The sequence below is a fragment of the Pleurodeles waltl genome, chromosome 4_2, assembly GCF_031143425.1.
Source record: "Pleurodeles waltl isolate 20211129_DDA chromosome 4_2, aPleWal1.hap1.20221129, whole genome shotgun sequence".
Classification (NCBI taxonomy): Eukaryota; Metazoa; Chordata; class Amphibia; order Caudata; family Salamandridae; genus Pleurodeles; species Pleurodeles waltl.
This window is the reverse complement of record NC_090443.1, coordinates 599,089,786-599,116,547: the sequence shown is the minus strand read 5'-3', so window position 1 is coordinate 599,116,547 and position 26,762 is coordinate 599,089,786. Positions and strand designations below refer to the sequence as shown.

The following is a 26,762-nucleotide window of genomic DNA, read 5'->3' as shown; positions in this document are numbered from 1 at the left end:
TTTATAAATTAATTGACATGTACTTTTGTAGTTTCCCTCCCTTCGATAAAAACTTACAGCATACCCAATTGACTTAGAAGTATTTAAAACCAATAGGTCGAGATAATATAAAATCAATCTTTTATACATTAGCGTAGGAGTAAACTAAGGCAAAGTGGTTGAAGTACCACCTTCAGGACAGATTATACATTAATAGGTTGTAACAGGATGGGAAAGTATCCACAAATAGAGGAATACAACACTTTGCTGTATCTGCTAGCCTGAATATTGTATTAATACATGACTCTTTCAATAATAGGTTGATTGAAACATTCCTTATAAAAATATACTAAAACTAATGTTCTGTATTCAGATTGTCTACGCTTTGAGCATCCTTTACCTATGGGTATATTGCTTCGATATCATGAATCACCCTCCAAACTGCAGGTACCTACAATCAAAGGACACGAGCTACTGTGTATCATTTTTCTGTCACTGTGTGACCCTCTTTATATAGGGAACTGTATAATACCTGCACAGCTAACATATTGTTTTATAAAAATATGGTATTTTTCAGACACAGCACAAACACTAACTGAATTAATGCTATATGCAGGTGAAACCCGGAGGAAGCACATAGTTAGCCTTTCACGCTACTCCTCAACCCTCAGACTCGGGGTTGGATATTCAGACAATTATACTGACAGTACAGGAGCCCTGCTCTGATTGATGCGACATCAGGAGAGATATAAAAACAGCATTTTAATACAAAATCATCATTTTCAGCTTTAACTGCAGAATAGTAGCAACAGGCCCACAGAACACTCGAACACTGCATGACCAAATAAACAGCAAAGACTTCTCCTGCAGAAACTCCTGAATGCCACAACTGGATAAACATTTCGCTCAAAAAAGTTCAAATATGACACCAAACTTCAACAAAACCATCTATTGAGATGAAGCAGAGTACGGACTCAGCTGACCCTGTGCCTCATTCCCTGGCTCAAAACCATGCAAATACCCACCTGTCTCAAAGGGGGCATTCCTTCAGGAGCACTCACACGTGTATCCATCTACTAATAAAAACATAAAATGCATTCTGGAGCAATTCAGAAACGTATAGACCCGTTAGTGGTCTGCCCTTCTTAAACCAAGTTGCAAAAACATTTGCCAGCCAACTAGATAATCTTAATACAGAGAACCACCTTTTGGGTTTGCATCGAGATGTGTTTAGATAATGTAACAGTATGACAACTGCCACAATTCACATGCTTAAAGATGATAACATATGGATATCTTGCAAGGGCAAACACTGCATGTTGGTGGTCCTTAACCTAGCCAATATCATTCTACATACTTTATGTAAAGGGATGAGCATTGAAGGAACAGTACTCTGGTAACTTACCACATACTCGGCTTACAGAACCTAAGGAATTTAAACTGGTGGGTTCCGTTCAACTTCCACCAATGTTCCTTTTGGAATATCACAAGTAATCATTGTTACCACCTTACTCTTCAATCTTTATGTTGAGACCCTAGGTTAGGTTTTCTTTAAGGCAGGTGTTCACTTCCAACACTATGCTGGTTACACACTGTGAGACGTCCAGAGGAATAGCACATATAACATGGACACTATTCTCTAATGTGTGTGATAATAGATCATGGATGTCTATCACTGATTCTTACTTGAAACAAAACCTAACCCACAAAAGAGGTTTTACTTTTCCCTCTCAACAACTCCACCGGTTGGCCTATGAAATGGAGGATAAACCTATATGTCCTAAATATCTTCCAAAAAATATTAAACTTTGACAAGTCATTTTGATTAATTGTAGAGTTCCTATATCTTGACATTCTTGCTATGAACTTCTTTAAAACTGAAGCATTTAAATAACTTGAGACTCTTCATCTTCAAATGGCTGCATAGGTTCTCGTAACATCACACAACGAGCACACCAACTCGAACTGGGATTCCCAGGCTTAGTATCTACCAGAGCTATCTTTCACCCTGTTGCCAGGGTAATTACTGATAGATAGATAAAATTACTACTATAATAACCTTCATCGGTTTACTCAAACTTAAAACACTTTACGCCTATAAGACAGCTCACTGCATATGCACCTAGATTCCCCCAAAATTTATTGCCCAGAAATGGGAACTCTGACAAGAAAGGACCCAAAGAAACGTTTAAACCTCACTCCAAGAAATTGTCCATAATCAAAATCTTTTTCACAGGGAATGCTACTTCAGATGGAATGCCTGTCCTATCCAAATAAGACTTGCTCCTTTGTCCAAACCAACAGAAACAAACTTAAGTAACACCTACTAAAATGTTCCAAACTCTGACAACTACCAAGCTTATACAAAAACAACAGGGTGATAGAAAAAATGCTCAAATTAATCTCCACCACTGATGACTGCTCGGGCCGCATGTGCAACAGGTATGCCCAGATGTGGGTCCTGCGCTCACTGTGATACTGGAAGCAAGCTGCTTCTGATGAAGCAGAAAATGAAGGTTTTACATTTATTAGAGCGTAAACGTAGTGTGAAATAATCATGTGTGACTTTAACCGAACTAATAAAGATTGTACGGGGACAAAATGTGCCCTCAGAGTAGTTTGCCAACATTTATACGCGTGCTTTATATAACGTGGTGTATTAGAATTGCACTAATCCGACATAATCGTAAACGTGTGCTATGATTTGCTCGTTGAAATGTTTTAGCTTAGCATTACTTTAGCGGAGGCTTTGGCCTAGTTGCCTGGTCTCACGGTTTAGATGCTCGTATTTTTCCACTGTGCTAATAAACGTGTATTTTTGCTTGAAGCTGTACTTTTCCACTGAGATCGTTCACATGCTTATCTTAAGGTTTCGTGCCAGCCTGGCATATTTCTCTTTATTCCAAGGTCGATTTGCAGGTGCGGACAATGGAAGCTCTGAAAGTGAGTTAATTGGCATAAAATGTTGCAACTTGCGTACCCATCTCCAAGGATAATGTATGCTTAAGTAAAAGCTTGAGAACTGTCGTTTTTGATTGGACAATTTGAAGCTAACCTATGAACCCTCCAATGGAAGACCCTACTGGATTTGAACTGTTGTCTATAAAAACCAGGTGCACGAGAAGAAAGTAGCCATTACCAGCTCGATACCCGCCATTTTGCAGACTTCGTAGCTATTATGGCCCACTTTGCTGCGACGCCATTTTGAGAGACTTTGATGCTTTCTCTAATCGAGAGAAAGAGACTTTAAATGATTCTTGCCCTAGAGACTTTAACTTTGATTTGTCCCTTTGCATGAAGTAGTAGTAGTTCTACCTTGCCGCCGTGAGGCAGTTGCCCCGTCCACCCCTGCCCCTTTGCCCCGTCCTATGCTGATCGAAACGGTACCCATGCTGACCGAAGAACGGTACCTGTGAGACGAAGACTTCCTTGATTGCTGATCGTAATTGGTAAATATGAAAGGAAATTGTAAAATTGCATTGTGTTTCTTTTAGGTAACCAACTGCTGATTTTGATAAGATCCTTAGTTAGGAGTTTTTTCTAAATTAATGTTGCTAAATCGTTTTTGCATGAAGTCCCACATGCTGATGCTAATTTGAGGTTAGATGAGGATCCCATATGTCGCACGATGCAATTTGAGATCTTGTTATGCTGACTAAATGTATGCCATTAGTTCATTACAGATTATCGTATTAGTGATTTGCATAGCTATTATCGAATGCCTTGTGATTCAAATGCTACATAGATTACACTTGTTTCGCCAATATGGACAGCTATTAATGTTCATATATGTTTATCATTTGGTGTTGAGACACATTTATATTGTGCTAGCTTTGTTAATATAGGGAAATAAAATTCACTAACTTTGAATAAACTGATGTGATTATTCCTGACTGAAAGGTCAGGGTCTGCCGAAATGTATTCTGGATTAATTGTCAAGTGTTATGTTGATCAAGGTATTGCTTATGTTCGTTATTGATTATTGATTTGATGAAATTGATCGATTAAGAGTACAGAGAGTTCCCACTTAGTCAAAAGATTCATCGGCCTAAAAGAGCGTCCGAAAGCGGGTAAAATTATTACTACGGACCGCTCTATCAGTAGATGGTAGCAGAGGACGGTTTCGTCTTTTGGGACCCTATACTCTTAGAGTACATGGTGTTGAATTAACGGTTACGCATTTTGAGACCCCACTCGAGAAGTTGAATTAGATTTTTCTTGGATAAAACTGATTGACAGAATGATGATGGGCTAGGTCCACCGTGACTTTCCCGGGATCTCGGAGTTTGCGAATGGAGAGAATGGAGGTGTGGAATCAGCGTTGGCGGTACTAGTGATGGTATGAGTGAAGTTAGGGTTTTGCGCTTGCACAGCTTATTGCCGCAGGGTGTGTGAAAAGGTTGCGAGACTGAATTTTTCTTTTAAAGGATAGCGGAGGTGCGACTCCGAGTGTAGAAGTAGAGAAGTCGTCGAACTTCACAGAAATAGCGGAGGTGCGGCTCCGAGTGTGGGAGTAGGGAAGTCGTCGAACTTCATGTGCGTGTGGCGCTTTGTGCATAAAAAGGTCCACGTGGTTGTTGTTGTTGAGACGGGCCCTGCGAGGTCAAGAGACTCCGGAGTATGTTGATCTATGTTGTGGTCTGGGCGGTTTAGTAGGTTGATCGGGCGTGGTCAACGGGTCGGTACGTGTGTTAGGGAGTGAAAGAAACTTCGACTTCGGGCTTTGACAAGATTCTAAATGCACTAGAATAGATCATTGACAAGTTGAGAGTAGGTCTGCAGGTCAGATTTGCTTGCGAACGTGGGGACCGAGAAAGACGGAATAGCGGCCGAGGCTAGTGAAAGGTCCCTAAGGTCCTGAAGCGACTGTGTTACCCTTCCTGTAGTAAACCGACAGATCTGTTTTAGTTTTTGGTAGCTCGCGATACATGCAAGAAGTTGTTACGGGAGGAGGTGAGTGAAGGAGGACTAGCCGCGAGGCTTTGTCAGCCGCAGTGTGTGTGAGTGTGACGTCACTAGGAGCCGCGCTGGGATAGGTTGGTTGCAGAGAAGGGTCGCGCACGGATTGGACGCAGTCCGTGGGGCTCGATTGGAAGGGGGAAAGGCAAGCGAAGAGTATTCCGGGAATTAAAGTCACCTATTGATTACAAACTTTGTGAAATAAAAAGACGAGAAAATGAAATTCTTTAAAGCATTTAGGAGTGCGATGAAGGGGGAGTCTTACATTAAAGCGAACGTAGGAGAGGAGACGCCGCCCGAAGGTACACCAGCTTACATTGTAATGGAAGAGAAGGGGGTAGCTCCGTGCCTTTGGCTAAAGCAATGGCACAAGTTGACAGAGAAACATGGGAGCGTAGCATTCCCGATACATGGGACATTCAATATAAGGATCCTAGAGAATTTGAGATTCACGATGTATGACATGAAGGTGCCTCCAAGGCCAGCCCAGTTTGAGGCTCTAGCGATTTGGGAATTAATGGCTAGACAGCAACAGAAAAATAAGTTTGAAACAAGGATGAGGAAGGTAGAAAAGACACTAGCGGACGCTAGGTGGGATAATGCACAAAAGGTGTAGAGGTCAGATGTATTGCAGGGGATAAAAATGTTTCCAGCAATTACTAAGGAAGAAGAGGAGACAGGTAAGAAAGCTACCTGTAAGACAGACAGGAAGTGTTCCAAGGATAGAGAGGACGAGGAAAAGTTGAGAACAGAAGAGGAGTTAGAGGATGAGGAGTTAATAATGCAATTGCTGAACGACCGTCCACCACCTTATGCGGAGAATGGACAAGGTCCAAGTACCAGTTCTGCCCCTCCGGCATCGGTACAGAACAGTGAAACTCAGAGTTCAGGAGCATCATCGGGGTCTAAGGACCCGAGTTTATTGTTCACCCCGCAGATACCGCAGGTTAGGAGAATATATCCAGATGTGCCCGTGTTGAAACCAGCAGAAAATTATCAGCCGCAGATGCCAGGGTACTACAACAGTGATAACAGTGCAGGAATGATTCTAGATCCAACCGTAAGGGGAGTACAGAATGGTCACAACCAGACATTGTCACAAGCCGAATCAACCCAGTTTTTGATGCCTCAAAAGCAGATACAAGAGGGAAATGCACATGCTCAGATGACGGGGAGTCAGATGGGCATGCCGACAATGATGACCCATGGTGTGGGAATGAACATGCCTCAGAACATGGGAAACGGACAAAACCCAGATGCGATATCACTACCCATTACTGTAGGTCCACCGGTACCTCTGTACAGTCAGCCTAACTTGGGTATGAGCGGTCAGGGATCAATGCTGCAGAACGGGACAGAAAGGAGGTGCATAGAAAACACTCCAGGGATAACTCCGATAGCGGCTCAGCCAAATGGATCTGGGTCCTTGATGGAGTTTAGTCCCATATGTGCTCAGTCAACGCTGGTGAGGTCGAGCCCCCCACTGATAATACCTTTAACATCGAACACTGAAAAGTTGCCGCAACCATCAATGGCAGTCGATGTGAACGCTACGCTGATGGGGGTGAATGCGCAACAGCTGACACAGTGGTTCAACAGTTTAAATTCCACGCAGAGTTCAGCCAGTGGGAAAGGAGAAGATTATATGAATAGGGTCAGGTTGAACATGGAAGCACAAGAATTGGTGGAAGGGACTATGGGTGTGAATAGGTTAGAGTCCTACACGGAAGAAGAGCTGAGGTATCTATGTCCCAGGATTACGAAGGAAGTGAACAAGGTACATAAGAGCTTGCAGGAAGCAGCTGACAGAAACGGGGTGGACATAGACAAGATGAAACACTTGAGCAGAAGCTACAGGTTGGATTTTGGGACCACAGATTTTGAACACATGAGGTCAGCAGGCATGAAGGCCCACCTTAGAGAATTGCTGCAGAGTGCCCAAGTGTGGAGGTGTCTAGACAAGTGGGAAAGCAGGTGGGTAAAGAGGAAGGAAAAGAGGAGGGACAGTGCTACAGAGCACAATGAGAAAAGACCGCAGAGTAGTGATACAGTAACTATGTTACCAATGAGGGAGACAGCAGGGGGAAAGTTAATACATGTACCATGGCACAGAAGCGACATTCAGTCTTTTACGGATGATTTTCCCAAACTGAGAGAGAAACCGATTGAATGGTATCAGCAGACTGACAGGTTTGTGAAGCTTGCAAAATGTCTCTGGGAAGACCTGAACACTCTGTTTGAGATTGTGGTTCCGGCAGATTTGTGGGAGGATTGCAAAAGAGCTGTAGGTTGGCCGACGAGTGAACCAGAGAGAGACAGGGAGACGGGTGCACCATCGCCTATGGTGATGAGCCTGTACTATAAGGTGATTGAGCATTTGAAGACGAAGGTAGCCGCGAAAAATGTGGATTGGCAGAAGATCGATCGAACGGCCCAAGAGGTTAAAGAGTCGATCCATAGTTACTATGAGAGGTTGTTGAAGGCGTTTAAGAATTACAGTGGCACGGAAACAATCGAGGCGAAGGACATGCTTCATTTTGTGTTCAGATTTGTGGAAGGGCTGAGACCAGAGATAAGTCAGATGATAAAGTCGCATTTGATTTGTTGGCAATCGAAACCGATTGATGAGGTGTTGAATTATGCGAAATACTGTAGTGACGAAATTGAAGTGAAACAGAAAAGGCTGAAAGAGAAGGTGATGATGATGCAGCTTAAAGCAGCTCAGACAGGTTTGCAAGGTTTGCAAGGGATGCAAGGGTTCCAACAGCAGGTACCGCAACAGCAGCCGCAGTTGCAGGGAAACATGGCGTTTCAGCCACAGGCGAGAGGCAGAGGTAGAGGAGGTTTTGTGAATAATGGTCCGGATTTGAACACGGTTGTGACTGGTGTGCAGGCAATGAAGAAGGTGATGCCATGTCACGTGTGCGGAATTGTCGGTCATTGGAAACGCGAGTGCCCGATGGTGGTGCAGGAAGGTGCAGGTGCAGGTGTTGGTCAGCAAAACAATGATGTCAATGCATTTCAGACAATGAGGGGACCGAAAATGAGAGGTCCAAGCCCAAATTTTCAGACCGTAAATCAGTTGCAGGGATTGCAACCTATGCAGCCGCAGCAGATGCAGATGCCTCGTATGCAGATGACGCAAATGCAGCCAATGCAACAGCAGTTACCTATGGTACATAATCAGCAAATGCAAATACCCTTGGCACCAATGAGTCAGCAGCAAGTGATGGTTCCTCCACAGGTCTCGGGTCAGGTAATGAGTACAAATGCCACCGTACAACAGTTCCCACTACACAGTGAGAGTGGAATAAACAATGTATGGGAGAGTGAAAGTTCAGAAGAAGAAGGAGATTGTGTGCTTGCAGCATCCTTGGAAGTTGATCAAAGAGGTCCGTACGTGGAGGGAAGAGTGATGGGTCATCGTGTCTCATTTTTGGTTGACACGGGGGCCACACGCTCAACTGTTAAGAGCAGTGAAGTACCAAATTTGCCACTCTCAGGGAGGACAGTTCAAGTGGTGGGAGTAGCAAACAGACATCTGACGAACCCAATTACAGATCCGGTACCAGTCAGCATCGGGAACTATCAAGGGGTACATCAGTTTGTGGTATGTGACTCAAGCCCGATAGCACTATTAGGGAGAGACCTATTGTGCAAATTGGGTTGTTCGATCATGTGTTCGAACGAAGGAATAACAATACAGACGAGCAGTGATGGGGAAGAAGAGGACAGTGTAGAGGGGGACGAGATGGAAACTGTAGATGAAGAGTATCCTCTGATTTGTCTTTTCCCGATGATAACTGAAGAAGATATTCCAGCTGAATTACGGGAGACAGTCGGAAAGGAAGTGTGGGACATGACAGGGAAAGAGGTGGGATTGATGAAAGGAGTGGAACCAGTGAAAGTGACTGTAAAGCCCAATGCAATCTTTCCCCAGACCCCACAATACCACATGCCACAAGATACCCTCATGAAAGTTGCTCAACTTATTGACGAATTTGTAAAACAGGGGGTACTGAAAGAAGTGTTAAGCAGTCCATGTAATTCACCAATAATGGGACTAATAAAACCGAGTGGAAAGGTCCGACTTGTGCAGGACTTGAGGAAAATAAATGACATCATAGTCAAATGCTGCCCTGTCGTACCAAATCCAGCTGTGATAATGTTCCAGATCCCTTGCGATGCTGAGTGGTTCTCAGTTATCGATTTGTCACAAGCGTTCTTCTCGGTGCCTCTTCATGAGGACAGCCAATTCCTCTTTTGTTTCAAATTCCTAGACAGAGTATACAGTTGGTGTCGAATTCCTCAAGGGTTTTCTGAGTCACCGTCAATCTTCAATCAGATTCTAAAGAAAGATTTGGAAGCATTAGAATTGCCATTCGAGTCAACCCTAGTACAGTACATTGATGACTTACTGGTTGCATCAAAGACAGAAAGTGGCTGCACACCCGATACCATTGCTCTGTTGAACCATTTGGGGAGGAATGGACATAAAGTGTCTCCTTCCAAATTGCAGTTCTGTCAGAAGAAGGTGAAATACTTGGGTCACCAGATAGAGAAAGGGTCAAGGAGAATAATGAAGGAAAGAATAACAAGCGTACTTCAAATGAGTCCACCAAAGACAAGGAGGGAGGTGAGGAAGTTTTTGGGAATGGTGGGCTACTGTCGCCAGTGGATTCCCAACTTCTCGACTCTAGCAAAGCCTTTACTGAAACTGACCCAGAAGGATGCCTTGGATCAAATTGAACTGAAAGGAGATGAGATGGATGCTTTTGTTGAATTGAAAGAATGCATGTGTAGGGCTCCAGCTCTAGGTATGCCTGACTACACAAAGCCTTTCACATTGTTTTGTCATGAACGTGATGCATGTTCTCTGTCTGTCTTGACTCAAGCCCATGGTGGCGTAAACCGACCGGTAGCGTATTTTTCAGCTACTCTGGATCCGGTCGCAGCAGCACTCCCAGGGTGTTTGCGCGCCGTAGCAGCAGTTGGTATCAGCCTCACTCAGAGTGAAGGAATAGTGATGGGACACTCAGTAACAGTCATGGTCCCTCACTCAGTCGAGATACTTTTGACCCGCTCCCGAACGCAGCACATGACTGGAGCAAGACTCACAAGGTATGAAATGATAATTCTGGACTCACCGAATGTGCAGCTGAAAAGGTGCACTACGTTGAATCCAGCAACCTTGCTTCCTGGAGAAAATGTCGAAATTGAGAACGCTGAAGACGTCGAGCACGACTGCCTTCAGGTGACTGAATTTTGCACAAAACCTCGACCGGACATTAAGGATACTAAGCTTGATGAAAATGATCAAATTCTTTTTGTGGATGGTTCATGTCTAAGAGATGGGATGGGAATTTTGAAAGCGGGATATGCTGTATGTACTGTAACAGGGGTCTTAGAAGCGGGATGGCTTCAAGGAGTCTATTCTGCACAAGTAGCAGAACTTGTAGCCCTTACAAGAGCATGTCAACTGTCTGCATTAATGAAAGTCACCATTTACACTGATAGTCAATACGGGTTTGGGATTGTGCATGACTTTGGACAACTATGGTCACAGAGAGGTTTCCTGACTTCTTCAGGATCCCCAGTGAAGAACGGGGAGAGGATAAGGGAATTGTTACACGCCATTCAAGCGCCAGCCGAAGTTGCAGTGGTAAAGTGTAGTGCTCATACGAAAGGACAGGACTATGTTTCTCTGGGAAATGCATATGCGGATCAAGTCGCAAGATTTTGTGCCTTGAACTGTATATTACTCAGAGATGAATGGAATTCAATAAGTGAGCCGGAACTCGAACCAGCTGAAGCATTTGCCTTGAAGGTCGTAGATACAATAGATGAACTAAAAGCATTACAGAATAATGTCAGGGAGGATGAAAGAGATTCCTGGATTAAATCACAATGTATAAAGAGACCAGACGAGTTATGGGTTTCACATGAGGGAAAATTTGTTTTGCCAAATAGTCTCTTATCACAGCTTGCGCGGTTCTATCATTGGCAGGCTCACCTAGGGAGAGATGCCATGATAAGATTGTTCAAAACTGATTGGTTTAACCCCAGATTTCGTCAAGCTGCAGAAGCAGTTTGCCATCGATGTGTCACTTGCCAGCAGATGAACCCAGGAAAGGGAACAGTTGTGAACGCGAGCCACATTGGTAGGGCAAGCGGGCCTTTTAGTCGAATGCAGATGGACTTCATTGAGATGCCTGTGCATGGAGGTCTGAAATATGTGCTGGTGATTGTGTGCATTTTTAGTCACTGGATTGAGGCATACCCCACACGTAGAAATGACAGCCTTACAGTTGCGAAGCTATTGTTGAGGGAGTTGATACCACGTTTCGGATTCCCGATCTCTTTAGAATCAGATAGGGGAAGTCACTTCAATAACGAGGTGATAAAGTTACTTTGCGAAGCGCTGAACATTGAGCAAAAGCTGCACTGTAGCTATCGCCCTGAAGCCTCAGGACTGGTGGAGCAGATGAATGGTACACTGAAATCGAGAATGGCGAAAATATGTGCATCGACAAATTTGAAATGGCCTGACGCATTGCCCTTAGTGCTAATGTCAATGAGAAACACCCCTGATAGAAAGACTGGATTGTCTCCGCATGAAATTCTCATGGGCAGGGCTATGAGACTTCCTGCAGTTCCCGCAAACGCGCTTTTGAATATTACAGATGATATGGTGTTAGACTACTGCAAGGGTCTGGCTGACGTGGTTCGCTCTTTCTCTCACCAGGTGGAAGCGACCACCTTGCCACCGATCCAAGGTCCAGGACACGCACTGAAAGCAGGTGACTGGGTCGTGGTAAAGAAGCACGTGAGGAAGTCGTGTCTGGAACCCCGTTGGAAAGGCCCTTGCCAGTGTCTGACAAAACAGTGCTGAGTGCTGAGACAGAGCAAAACCGAACTGAAAGCGAACGGGCAGAAACGGGAGATAAAGAGATATTCTCTGAGGACGAAGAGACCAACTTGCTTGGGGGAGACCAAGGAGAAAGTTCAGACAGCGACGAAGCAGCTGAAGGTGACAGAGAACCTGAAGCAGCTGAGGGTAGCAAAGAGCCTGAAGCAGCTGAAGGTGACAAAGAACCTGAAGCAGCTGAAAGTGATAAAGAGCCTGACGAAAGTAACGGTGACGAAGGGCTCGAAAAAGGTGAAAAAGCAGGAGAGCCTGATCAGAGGAGGGCTTTCCCAGAAGCAGACGATACAGAAAAAGAAAAAGAGAACGTGATTGATTCCCCAGAAGGAGGGGACAAGTCAGAACTGAACGAAAAGGTTCAAGATTCCTCAGAAAAGATCGCAGGTCCATCAAATGGACATGGTGCAAAGAGAAGACTAAGCATATCACCAATAAAACAAAGGACTGAAGAAAGTTTGAACGAGGGAGGAAGGCCAAAGGTGAAAGAGAAAAGAAAAGAAGTAATTGTCGGGGCGTCATCCCCGAGTGAAGAAAAAGACTCGACAAAAGAGGAAAGTACCAGCGAAGCAGAATCGAAAAGAGAAGCAAAATTGAAAAGGAAAAGGATACCGAACAGAAGATATTCCGGTCCTGAATGGGCATATGCAGTCAATGAGGATTGGACTGACGAGTTTGTATCTCTAAGCATTGAGAACGAAGAAGAAGAAGAGATACCAATAGAAAAGAAAAGTTTTATGGACTCCGTTGATTGAAAGGGTAATAAATGATATTGCTTGCTACAATCTAACGTGAAACAAACAACCAGCTGAGACATTGCTAAACCGGATGAGGCATTTGCTAACCTGATAAGACTTTTGAAAACCTGATTGCCAACTATTGCCGAATTGAGACAAAAGCTGCTAACCGATCAGTGACTGGCCTTTTTGAAGAAGACGGTGTGAACATTGCGCTCGCTCAGCTTTGTAACTGAATTGCTAAATAGTTTTATTTTATAGGTGCTTCCAGCTCTCTGATTCTATATAGATCATGACGCAAAACAATAGAAAGAAATATTGTAAATATGTGTGTATAGGCTTGGTAATTACATGTGTACTAATAATAATGGCAATTGTGCTTGGAATGCATGGAAAGGGTGAGAATGAGAATATTGAGGCTTCTACTTTTGCTCCTGTTACTGTCACTGAACTAACCGCATTGAAAAGACTAGCATTGGATGAGAGGCTCTTGCACGATAAGAAAGAGCTTTCGTATAACGTTTTCTATCGCTTGCTAACAGAATATGTTGAGACTATGGATGCGAAGGATTGTTACGTGTGTACACAGATACCGACATCAGTAAAGGAAGGGGTGACTTATCACCACATGCCACTTACATACGGGATTACGTGTAGTATAGTAATGTCTAGGTTTTATGGTCAAACTAACATACAGTATTTTTACTCGAATTATGATGTTACCTTTACATATGTTCCTATAATAGCGCAGCTAAGCCAGATTGCTAAAGATTGGGATGCTAAAATAATGAGGGAATTTTTCGAGCCAATGCAACCTTTTGAAACGGCTCACGCTCATAGGGAAAATCTTACCTGCTCGCTCTCTGCAGTAGAAATAAGCTTTTTAGATCGCACAGATGATAGAAGGGCACAAATGAAGGCGAAATTAGAAAAAGAGCTACATAAGAGGACTTCAGTAGATAATTATGATTTTGCTGCAATAAAGACACAAGGGAAAATAGCTTTAGATGCTTGGCATGTAGGGAAATTTTGTATATATCGAGGAGAATCCTATTATGACAATATTTTTGTAGGAGCAAGTGAGTGTAAACATACGTTTATCTTTAAGGCCAAATGGACATTCATGATGGACGGACTTGACCCTGTCATTCCAGGTGTATATTACATTTGTGGGTATAATGCCTATTATCGTCTTCCAAAGGGGTGGTGGGGGAGATGTTATTTGGGTATAGTGTTCCCAAAGGTTTATCAACTGGATGACCTATCGATGATTCAAAAGACATCTGGATCCCATCGTATCCAGAAAAGAGAGACCGCAGCTGCTGTGGTAGGAGATATATTTGGAGCCATGATTCCTTCGTTGGGAGTTGTGCTGAATTCCATCAAAATAAGAAAGTTGTCTACTATAGTAGATAACATGTTGACGAAGTTTTCAGGTGCTATAATCCTGATAGATGCTGAACTTGCAGCGGAAAGAGCTATGACTCTTCAAAATAGGCTTGCTTTAGACATCCTTTTAGCAAAGGATGGTGGCGTTTGCAAAATGCTTGGTGCGCGCCACTGTTGTACTTATATTCCAGACAATAGTGTGAAAATTAAAACTATGCTTGCTAATCTAACAAAAGAAAGTGCAGATTTGAAGGAACTGAAAGAACCAGGAGTGTGGGAGAAGGTTGGAAAAGGACTTGCTTCAGTGGGACATTGGATTGGGGGAATTTGGAATGGAATATTGTTAAAAATAATAGAGGGAATTTTAATAGTTATAATTTGCATATTTGGAATTTGGGGAATAAAAAGGGGAATAATAATGATTATGGAAAGAATTAAGAGAAGAAAAGAAGAGAAAATTATGAAAAGAATGGCAGAAGAATACAAAGCGCAAACTAGGGGAATTAAAAGGAAAAGAGAACTGACAGAATTTTAATGGAATAAAATTTGTGGGCATGGTTTGGTGTGATGACAAGTAGTCATCAGAGGAGGGATTGATGAAGCAGAAAATGAAGGTTTTACATTTATTAGAGCGTAAACGTAGTGTGAAATAATCATGTGTGACTTTAACCGAACTAATAAAGATTGTACGGGGACAAAATGTGCCCTCAGAGTAGTTTGCCAACATTTATACGCGTGCTTTATATAACGTGGTGTATTAGAATTGCACTAATCCGACATAATCGTAAACGTGTGCTATGATTTGCTCGTTGAAATGTTTTAGCTTAGCATTACTTTAGCAGAGGCTTTGGCCTAGTTGCCTGGTCTCACGGTTTAGATGCTCGTATTTTTCCACTGTGCTAATAAACGTGTATTTTTGCTTGAAGCTGTACTTTTCCACTGAGATCGTTCACATGCTTACCTTAAGGTTTCGTGCCAGCCTGGCATATTTCTCTTTATTCCAAGGTCGATTTGCAGGTGCGGACAATGGAAGCTCTGAAAGTGAGTTAATTGGCATAAAATGTTGCAACTTGCGTACCCATCTCCAAGGATAATGTATGCTTAAGTAAAAGCTTGAGAACTGTCGTTTTTGATTGGACAATTTGAAGCTAACCTATGAACCCTCCAATGGAAGACCCTACTGGATTTGAACTGTTGTCTATAAAAACCAGGTGCACGAGAAGAAAGTAGCCATTACCAGCTCGATACCCGCCATTTTGCAGACTTCATAGCTATTATGGCCCACTTTGCTGCGACGCCATTTTGAGAGACTTTGATGCTTTTTTTAATCGAGAGAAAGAGACTTTAAATGATTCTTGCCCTAGAGACTTTAACTTTGATTTGTCCCTTTGCATGAAGTAGTAGTAGTTCTACCTTGCCGCCGTGAGGCAGTTGCCCCGTCCACCCCTGCCCCTTTGCCCCGTCCTATGCTGATCGAAACGGTACCCATGCTGACCGAAGAACGGTACCTGTGAGACGAAGACTTCCTTGATTGCTGATCGTAATTGGTAAATATGAAAGGAAATTGTAAAATTGCATTGTGTTTCTTTTAGGTAACCAACTGCTGATTTTGATAAGATCCTTAGTTAGGAGTTTTTTCTAAATGAATGTTGCTAAATCGTTTTTGCATGAAGTCCCACATGCTGATGCTAATTTGAGGTTAGATGAGGATCCCATATGTCGCACGATGCAATTTGAGATCTTGTTATGCTGACTAAATGTATGCCATTAGTTCATTACAGATTATCGTATTAGTGATTTGCATAGCTATTATCGAATGCCTTGTGATTCAAATGCTACATAGATTACACTTGTTTCGCCGATATGGACAGCTATTAATGTTCATATATGTTTATCATTTGGTGTTGAGACACATTTATATTGTGCTAGCTTTGTTAATATAGGGAAATAAAATTCACTAACTTTGAATAAACTGATGTGATTATTCCTGACTGAAAGGTCAGGGTCCGCCGAAATGTATTCTGGATTAATTGTCAAGTGTTATGTTGATCAAGGTATTGCTTATGTTCGTTATTGATTATTGATTTGATGAAATTGATCGATTAAGAGTACAGAGAGTTCCCACTTAGTCAAAAGATTCATCGGCCTAAAAGAGCGTCCGAAAGCGGGTAAAATTATTACTACGGACCGCTCTATCACTTCCGACTGAAGAATTATGCTGAAACCGGTCTTCGGTTCCTTGTGCTGCGTTACACAGAGGACCTCGTTTAGTAATCTGTACAGGACTATTCCCATTGGACCAGGACCAAGACTGATTTGCATGAGGTGGTATGGTGGGCGAAACAAAAGGAGGACTGGAATGAGGCATCAAGAAATTACCAGTTGTACAGCATTCCATCAATCACTTTTTTGTATTCTTATTACTTACGGAAGTTGCTACACTGCCATCCTAACTCACTATTTCTATCTACATTATTCACATTTCTTCCTTTTTACATCCCTCTGTTCTATCAGTCCTTTCCATTGAATACCAACTACTCTCTCTCTTTCTCTCTCTCTCTCTATATATATATATATCTCTATATGACTATTCTGTATTTTTGCATTTTACTATCTCTCTAGCTGTTGAAATTGCTATGCATATCCCTGACTATTTTGTATATAAACTGCTGTGTACATGTGCAGTTGACAATACCAACCTCTGCTGCTCTAGCTTTAAATTCTACATATGCATGTATTTAACACACTCTGAACAATGCTCTGACACCCATCTGGGTCTGGCTATAATACAGAATGGTACATAAATAAACAGTGAGAGGATCTGGTGACTCTTTTGCTCCTTGGCGTGACTTGAATCCTTCAGGGAAATTATTACCTAAATTCTGTAGAAGCCAATCAAGACGGTCCTCGAGCATTAATTTCAAACCACTATCACTGACAGAGCTGATTGAAGCATTTTGAAGCAAGAAGCATAACAGCTTGCATGAAATACCTGCAACATGTTAATTATGTGGCAACTAAAAGAAGTAAAACTATTGCACGCTTACCATGCTAGCTCCTATCATGACATTCTAGGACTCCATCCAATACAAAGACATGGTCTTCTAAGGATTTAACGGTCAGAGCACGTGCATACGGCGGTTGGTGAGATCTTGTTGACGGTATGGTTTACATTTTTGGGAGTCGCTTTTCATCTTTTCCAAACGGGACACAACTTTCATTAGTCATTACCCTCCATTGTGCTCAAGGCCAAGTTTCAGTCAGCCCTTTATTTGTGGGGTACTAGAACGTGAGAGATTCATAGGGGTTAGTCTCCTTTTTAGTGTCCCAAATCGTTGTAGAATTGGGTAGAAGATTGAAAAGGGGAATCGTCCACTTGACAATCACAGAAAGACATTGAATAGACAATGCCACATATCAACGATAACGAAAATAGGGCAAACAGAGATATCAAATATTTGCGTCTTTTATAGTCAAGTTAGTGAACACATATAATTTAAAGAGCTTCTTCATTCTGGACTTAATGAAAAAGGAACATCGCATAAACCTCTTATGTGATTTGATGCATTTCTCCCTTCAGTTACAAAACAGCAACTATCTGTGACTTACACCTTTTCCAGGTACTGTTCTTCATTTAGATTGTGGCAATTGTATATAGGTGGAATTGTTTTAGAGCGCGCACCTAGCCAAAAGGCAGAACTTTATTCTTTGGGATGATGTGGATTCCTCGTGACTACAACACTCTGTTTACCTGCATCAAGGTCCACCAAAGGAGGACTGCAGGTTATTCACTAAACTATCATAAGAACACAAACTCAACCCCAACAACTACACCAACTTTCCTGAAACGACAATGCTACCCTCAAAAGTTCTCCCTCATTTTAGAAGTCTCCTTTATATAATACAATTACTGTACTATTTCAAGTGTCTCAAGATTGCCTACCTCTTTCAGTAAGAAAAAGTTCGCACTTACTTGAAAATAAAGTTCACCTTAATGAAGGCAAAATACTATACAATAGGGATTGAAGTGGCTAAAAAATAATGCAAGGAGGCAGAATCGTGGATGTATGTTTTTTAGAGATGGTAATTTCTACTTCCTGCACAACCTCTGATGTTTTCAGTATGTTTTCTCTTTTGTAACTGCTTGTGTTTAACGGGATTTGCCTGCCTCCTAATACATCAAACACAAAAGAACCACTGCACTGAATAAAAAGCACTTTTCTTCAAGAAAATATGATATTTAGTAAACAGAAAGTTACGTCTGCCATGAAAAAGCTATGCACTCTTACCTCTTCATAATAGTTAACATTGTTCTGCGCCACTGTGGTGAACGCAGATTTCATGTCGTTCTGCATGTTCTGTTTCCACCTGTCCCAGTCTGCTTTCAGCGCATTATTGGCACACTCCACTTTGTCTTCCAGTTTCCCGATTTCTTCTTTTAACTAAATACAATGGAATATAAATTTCAAATTCTGGAGCCATCTGCAGTGTTTATCAAAGCAGCCTTCTAAAGAACAAAAGAATAGTTCAAGCCACGTTCATATACTTGTGATATAAGTGAGTAGACAGAAAATTAAAATACACCCCACTTTTAAACCACACCTATAAGGCACCTGGAGAGCAAAGCAAGTGAGTCCAACTGCTCCGAGAATTATGAAATGCCTTTCATATGGTTCTGAATAGGCTATCACAAAATAATGTAAAAGTATTGCCAACGTGATGAGTCTGACCAACACCAGGGGTGTTGGGGGGCTTCCATCCTTTTTTCCTTTGACCCCTTTCTATCATTTTGTCAGACTTTCTTCCTGTAAGAATTTGGCTTATTGGCCGAATGGGATGGGAGCCCGGGTCATGCAGAAACCACAATCCTTGTTGGGGTGAGGCACCAGCAAACCCCAAATTAACCTGTGCTCACAGTCTAGTAGCTTGGCACATGGCAGTCAGCCTTAACTTAGAGGAAATGTGTAAAGTATTTGTGCAACATTTCAAACAGTAATACAGTGGAAGCACCACTTAAAAGATCCCACACCAGGTTAGAACAATTGAGCTTAATTTAATAATTAAAACTAGACCAATACAGCAAAAATCCAATCAGTAGAACCAGAGTTATCAATTTTTAAAGAATAAACTGCATTATAGCACCTAAATGCATAAAGTGCCAAATGCAACTACCTCGTTGTACTTAACTGGGTAAAAGTCAAAGGGTTAAGCCAACTACAATAAGAGCATGAGATGGATACAGTCCCAAAATAGTCCTGCTTAAGGTTTACCTTCAAAGGTTTTGTGCCAAGAGTCCCGTCCGTGTGGAAGAAGGTTACCAGGAGCAAAGTAAGCATTGCTGATGGTGGTGATCGGTGTGGTATGAGGAGCAGACTGGGTGTCACGGAAGAGCGGGCTGGTACTTCGTGTTCGCAGTCTGCCATTTCAATCAATGCTTGGTGGGCAAAGAGATGGTCTTGCAGCGACTTGTGCTGATTTTCGGTGTGAGCAGTGAGGTTCCATAGCAAATGGGCCCATTCGCGGTCGCGAAGAGTGCAAAAGCTTGAGTTGAAGAGCTCAAGACCACAACAAGGGTCTAGGACCAGACAAGCACTTCTTGGGGGTCAGGAAGTCGCTGAACCAGGTCCAGGAGCCGTGGAGCCAGTTATGTCCCTGAGGATCGGATCTGGGGCCAGCAGATTGGCATTTTGAGTCTCTATGGGGTCTTGGGTTCAATATGGAGTTGCAAGTCCATTTCTTATTCCCTAGGCAAGAGGGCAATAGGCAACAGGTCAGCACAGCAGGGCAGTCATTCCTGTACAGCAGCAGTCCTGCAGAGTGTAGAGCAGTAGTCCATCAGAGTGGCAGTCCTTGTAGCAGCACAGCAGTCCTTCTTCCAGGCAGCGTATACATAGGTCCAGAAGTATACAGAAGTGGGGGAGTCTGAAGTCTTTCCTTTATATAGAGTTCTGCCTATGAAGTGGGGAGAAGCTTCTAGAGGTATGCCTTTGAAGTGCACATATGCCCTTCCTTCTCTGCCCTGGCTTCAGACTAACTATAGGGAGCTTGCAGCTCTCTGTGAGGAGATAGGACACATCCTATTCAGGTGTAAGTAAGGCTGGGCCCAGCTCCTCCCTCTCATTCTGCCAATGATAGCTCCCATTGTGTGTGGCTGTCTAGGAGCAATACATAATGCCCAACTGCCAACTACATCCAGTCATTTGACCAGAGGCAGGCTGCAGGCACCAAATGGCTACAAGTAGGAAAATGGAAACTTTCTAAAGGTGGTATTTTCAGAATTGTAATTTAAATCCAACTTTATCTTAAGTTAGTATATTAAATTATGATTCCAGAGATACCACACATGACCCAAACATCTCGTCCCATTTGGTAATTACACTTATAAAATGTAATAAGAGGCTCCAACGTTATCCGAAGGGAGTGCTATGCCTTGCAGTAGTGAAAAGTGAATTTAAGAATTTTTCACTACCAGGACACGTAAAAATTAAAAGTACATATCCAACCTTTTAAATACATTGAACTCTGCCCTCTGGGCTGTGCAGGGCCTACCCTAGGGTGACTTACGTGTATTAAAAAGGAAGGTTTGGGCCTGGAAAAGGTTTATTTTGATGGGTTGAAATGGCAGGTTAAACAACACACAGACTACGCAATGGCAGGCCTAAGACCTGGTAAAGGGCTACTTAAGTGGGTGACACAATCAGTGATGCAGGCCCACTAGTAGCAATTAATTTACAGTGCCTGATGTCATGTAATGTCACTTTACTAGGGTCTTATAAGTATATTAAATATGCCAATTAGGTATACACCAGTGTTACCATGTTTAGAAGAGAAAGCACTTTAGCACTTGTTAGCAGTGATAAAGTGCACAGAGTCCTAAGATCAGCAAAAACTATTTAAGCAAAAAACAGAAGGAAGGTGTTGAACTTTTTTGCTTACGCAGGGTCATCCCCAATCTTTTTGCCTCCTGCCTCCTATTTTTTCTGACTTGTTGCTGTTGACTTTTGAACTCTGAGCACTTGACCACTGCTAACCAGTGCTAAAGTGCATATGCTCTCTGTGTAAAATTGTATGTAATTGGTTTATCCATGATTGGCATATTTGATTTACTAGTAAGTCCCTAGTAAAGTGCACAAGAGGTGCCAGGGCCTGTAAATCAAATGCTACTAGTGGGCTTGCAGCACTGGTTGTGCCACCCACATGAGTAGCTCTGTAACCATGTCTCAGACCTGCCACTGCAGTGTCTGTGTGTGCAGTTTTATCTGTAAATTCGACTTGGCAAGTGTACCCACTTACCAGGCCCAAACCTTCCCTTGTCTTACATGTAAGGCACCCCTAAGGTAGGCCCTAGGTAGCCCCAAGGGCAGGGTGCAGTGTATGGTTAAGGTAGGACATATAGTAATGTGTTTTATATATCCTGACAGTAAAATATTGCTAAAGTCGTTTTTCACTGTTGCAAGGCCTGTCCCTTTCATAGGTTAACATGGGGGCTACCTTTCAATCTGATTAAAGTGTAGATTCCCTTTGGGAGCGGATGGACATGTGGAGTTTGGGGTCTCTGAGCTCACAATTCAAGAATACATCTTTTAGTAAAGTTGATTTTAAGATTGTGTGTTTGAAAATGCCACTTTTAGAAAGTGAGCATTTTCTTGCTTATACCATTTCTGTGACTCTGCCTGTTTGTGGATTCCCTGTCTGGGTCGGTTTGACAGTTGGGTTGGTTGCACCTCACACTAGACAGTGACACAAAGGGAGCTGGGGTGTAGTCTGCATTTCCTGATGAGCCATCTGTGCTAGGAGGGAGGGGAGGAGTGGTCACCTACATCTGAAAGGGCTGTGCCTGTCCACACACAATGCAGTCTCCGACCCCCTGGTGAGTGTCTGGGGCCTGGCCTGGGCAATGCAGGATTTCACATTCAAAAGAGACTTTACTTTGAAGTAGGCCTACTTCAAAGGAGAAATTGGGTATAAGAAGGGCACCCAAAACCACAGACTTTAGAAACACTTCTGGAAATAAGAGGAACCTCTGCCTGGAGAAAAGCTGAAGAGCTGTGGAGAAGTGCTGCCCTGCCTGTGACTGTGCTTTGTGGAGCTATCCTGCAGTTGCTGCGTCTGCCAGAGTAAGAGGGCAAAGAGTGGACTTTGTGTGCCTTCCATCTTGTGAAGAAATCTCCAAGGGCTTGATTTAGAGCTTGCCTCCTGATGCTTGAAGTCTCAGGGACAGCAAAGACTTCTTTCTGCCAGTACCTGGAGTCTCTGGAGAGACTCCTGCTCTGACAAGTGGTGCCCTATCCAGTCCATGGGCCCTTAAAAGGAAAGCTGGTGGAAATCCAAAGAAATCAACTTCGGACTGACGCCGCTGCTGAATCCGGTGACGCCGCCTGCAACCGACTCCGTGATCTTCGCTGGAACGCGACAACCTTCGCAGGACCGATGCCACTGCAGCCCCGCTGAAGTCCGCGACTCTGTGGAAGTTGCCGCACCACGTCATGACCGACGCCGCTCGGAGTGCGCAGATTCAACGTTTCGCACAGATGTCGCGATCCCCGACTTCGCGCATCGACTTGTTTTCACTGTTCACCAAAGGTACTGTACTTGGGGGTCTACGCGACTCCATGTCCGGCACCGCTGGTGTCGGTTTCTTGGGAACAACTCCGTCACGATGCAGTGTTAACATCTCATTGAAGCATTTTGTGTTTCTAAGCGCTATTTATGAGTTTAATCCAAAAATGCATAACTTGACTTGTGTACGTCAGATTTTCGTCATTTTGGTCTTCTTTTGTTTAGATAAATATTTCCTATTTTTCTAAACCAGTGTTGAGTCATTTTGTAGTGTTTTCATTGAGTTACTGTGTGTGTTGGTACAAATACTTTACACCTAGCACTCTAAAGTTAAGCCTACTGCTCTGCCAAGCTACCAAGGAGGTAAGCAGGGGTTAGCTGAGGGTGATTCTCTGTTACCCTGACTAGAGTGAGGGTCCTTGCCTGATCAGGGGGTAACCTGACTGTCGATCAAAGACCCTATTTCTAACAGAAGGCAAAACGTTTGGGGATGACCCTGCAGGAAGGGTCATGTCCCACACTTCCCCTGTTTTTTTTTTTTTGCACCTCCTTAGTGTTTTCCTTATTTCCTTTGTTATTCCCACGTTTTCTGCATTTACTTCACTTTCTTTCTCCTTCCTTCCCATTTTTCACTTTCTTTTTAACTACCTTCATTGCCATCACTTAACCTTCACCTCTTTGCTCTGTCATAGCTTTACTGTGAACTGTTATTTATGAGCCTATGTCTGGAGACCTAAAACACATAGCTGCCACGTTTTCACATTGATTATGTGTGATATTTTTATGGTTTCAGTCTACTTATGAGTGGCATTCACCTGCCAAATGTGTGACAGAGTGACACGTTCTTGCAAGTAAAACTAAGCAATAAATTGCATGGAAAGAGATAAATATCAGTAATTACACCCTTCTGAGCAATAAAAAGCTCTCAAACCACCTTGAAGCTACTATAGACCCCCTGAAATGGAAGGTTAACACTTACTTAATAATAAACTAACATTTGATGCAATGCAACCCAGCATCACAATTTGCTGTGCTGCATCAAATAGAAAGGGCAGGAAGGTGCCATATATTTGCTCTCGATGCCACACACACTAGTGGCTGCTTAGTGCCACTGTTGCAACCCTTGCGCCATGGTGCAAGGGTGCCTTCATTGCAGGCATGATTGTATTTGTGCGATAAGGGACGGTTTTCAGCAAAAAAATAATCCTCTGAGGCTTTTTCGTCATTCAATGTGTGCTGTAAAATGCAGCACATGTCGAAAGAGGATAAAACAATGAGAAATAAACAGAGTTTCCATTGCACCTCCCCTGGGAAGACATGGTATTTTGAAGCATTCCCAGGTTTACTATTGTTAGTTAATTTGAGAACGCTCCAAAACTAGCAGAGGATGCGTAGGAATACGCTTCCCAGGGCAGAGTAACACAAGGCAGCAACTTGTGCTGCCATGTGTTACTCTAGATTGACTATGCTATACAGACCCATGCAAGGTAATTCTGGATGGCATATTAAATCTTACTCAGGGGCTTGCTTGTGTTGCCTTTTCATCATCTTCCATGATGCAAGGGCTATGCAAGCTCTTAGCAAACCTCGGCCTAAACATTTGCGCATTTTGCGCTAGCCTAGCTAATAGTGTATGTAATAACATTTAAAATTATGTGCATATTCACAGTGCTTTCAGTGGCAGGGTTGGACCTCTTAGTACCATAATACAGAATCCATTATGCCAACCAGGACTCATTTCTGTTCCCGTCAGGTTCTAAACAAAACATCTGCAGAGCAATGCAAAAAAAAAAACACAAGCAGCACTACATAATATTTATCAGATGCTGACAGCTTGGCTTTTGGACTAACTCAGAGTCTGAGAGACAGAGTTTGTGGCTCAGCTAGGTTGGCTGGAAGGGACTACTTGGGAATGTGGCTTGCTTCCTTGAAAGTCTCCCCCAAGTTCTGCTTCTTGATGGGCTTGGCAAGGGGACATGGGGAACTGTGGGATAAAGAGGTTGTTGGCTCACGTGCAGAGTCCGAACTTTCTCTTCTGACTGACAGGCTGCCTGGCCCTTTTACTGCTGTAGTGCACTTCACCTGGCCACCCGGGCAGCAGCCAGAGCACCCGGAAAACAGAGCATAGCAGCCCCAAGCCCCCTGTGACTACACACGTGCCAGTGACAAAATCCAGGGGGCTGCCTGGAGGCCGGGAGTAGTGGCGAAAGAACAGCCTACATCATGTTGTACATGTCGCACTGAGCCACTTAACAAAGCAAGGCAGCGGCACAAGAAACAAGCCATGCAGACTGCTGCTATCCGCCTAGTGCAATTACTATGAGGGCCTCCAGGGCGCTGAATCCACATGTCTGCTGGACTTGGCGGCTACTGTTCACTTGCTCAGACCTGCGCATGAGAGAGAGTACAATTCAAAAATGTATCCACTAAAATTGTGACAATCCCCATAGCAACAAGTCCCAGGTCGATCGGCAGGCAGCTTAGCAGAGGAGCATGGCAGGGCTGCAAACCGAAATAGACTTATAAAGCAGCAATTAGGTTTTTAGTATCATCCAGCCTGTCAGCCTTCTGGCCCAGAGGTGGTTCCCACTGCAGCTGCTTCAGTGGTGGGGTCTGGGTCAGATCGGGAAGGTGGGCAGTCTGGCACTGGCCAATGGGCCGGCGCCTAAGAGTCACCTGTGGGCTGTTTTTTTTTTTAAGCCTTCTGTCACCCAGACCACAGAGCCTTAATATATTTGCTAGTCCCCGCCACGCCACTGTAATGTGGGGCAGCCTGACTATCAGGGCAGGGACTTGAGTCACTAGGCCTGCCATTGCAGACTTCAGCTTGACCCATGTGGTGCTGCACAGACCACAAAGAGCAGTGTTACATTCCCCCTGAGGTGGGGATGGGAAGAATAAAGCAGCCTCTGCTTGGGGAGAGGGGGGCGGTGTCAGGTGATATGGTGGCCATTGGGCCATTTTCACTTCACATCCCATTGTGCCCCCACCTTCAAAGGCTGGTGCAGAAGATCTGTTTTTCCTTCTCTTCCAGGCCATAGTCCCGAGGCTACAGTGGGCTGGGGAGAGTTGAGTGGGAAGCGGCCACCCTGAGGCCGGTGTGTTTGCATAGGCCTAGCTGTGTGGCCACCTTGACCAGAGCACCCAACTTTGGAACTCTGATACTACTTGGAATCCCATTGTTCGGTCAATTTTCTGTAATTCTATGCAAATCACTTATTCTCCTGAGGCCTCAAACTAAAACAAGTTTAAACCCCTGTAATGCAACTAGTGCTCATGTAAATCACTCCAATGCCCTTGGGATGAGTTCACAATATATAAAAGTACAATAAAAAATGTAAAACATAACCAGCCATTGTTCATGTTTTAAAATTCTGCAGAGGCCAGAGCATGATAATTAAAGAGGAATCTTTATATATAGAAACCTTAATACCTGTCAGATCAGTTGTTGTGACCCTTGGACCATTATATTTCACCTTGCCCACCTGGACAAAATGCAGTTCTTCTAGTTTTTACCCACGTTACTGGCTTTATAAGCTATAAAATGATAAAGTTACCAAACATTTCTATAAAAATGAGTCCAATGAGACCAATCTATTGGTGCTTCAAGAAAGGGCACGATCCAGGAATATGGGCTACTTTTTATTTTTATTTTAAGGACGGGCCTAATTGTGATCCCAATCCGACCCTGGGTGGCGTGACACTACTCCCCTGTTTTGATGCCAATAGGAACCCACTGTTATTTACCCTGTGCAAAGCATAAGAGTTGCAGTAGAGAACTGAAACATACAAGGCCGGCTGAAGTTAAATGCTTATTGATCTCATGTTGAGCTGTGGACCCCATGCAGAGCACATTACTCGGGAAAGAGGTTAAATGCTGGAGAGCAGGCTAAGGATTTTCTATGGGGAAGCATTGAGTAACAAGGGAGAACTCTACTCAGAAGTGGCTAATTACTTAAATTGCAGTCCGTGAATAACTCTAAAGTACTTCATAATAAAGAATAAGTTAGCTTATCTTAATGTACCTTTGATGTCCCTCCATCTGCAGAGGCCTGATTCATTTGCTGTTATGAGCTTTGCCTACAGCTGTGGAGATTTCATATAGTGTGCGTGGAGTAGCTCTTATTTTGTTCCTGTTTTTGGTGTCAAGTGTGTGGACTGTTTGATCACAAGGTGGTTGTGGAAACGCTGGACACATAAACAACAAACTTAATTAA

At 43.3% G+C, this 26,762-nt stretch overlaps 1 protein-coding gene across 1 annotated transcript in view; it reads right to left on the bottom strand.

Moving 5' to 3' along the window:
- Positions 1 to 26,762, bottom strand: part of SNX7 (sorting nexin 7) — a 265,145-nt gene that overhangs the window by 87,662 nt on the left and 150,721 nt on the right. Inside the window, exon 8 of the mRNA XM_069232138.1 lies at positions 18,276 to 18,428. Within this exon, the coding sequence (XP_069088239.1) occupies positions 18,276 to 18,428 (153 nt within the window). The remainder of the gene's footprint in view (positions 1 to 18,275; positions 18,429 to 26,762) is intronic.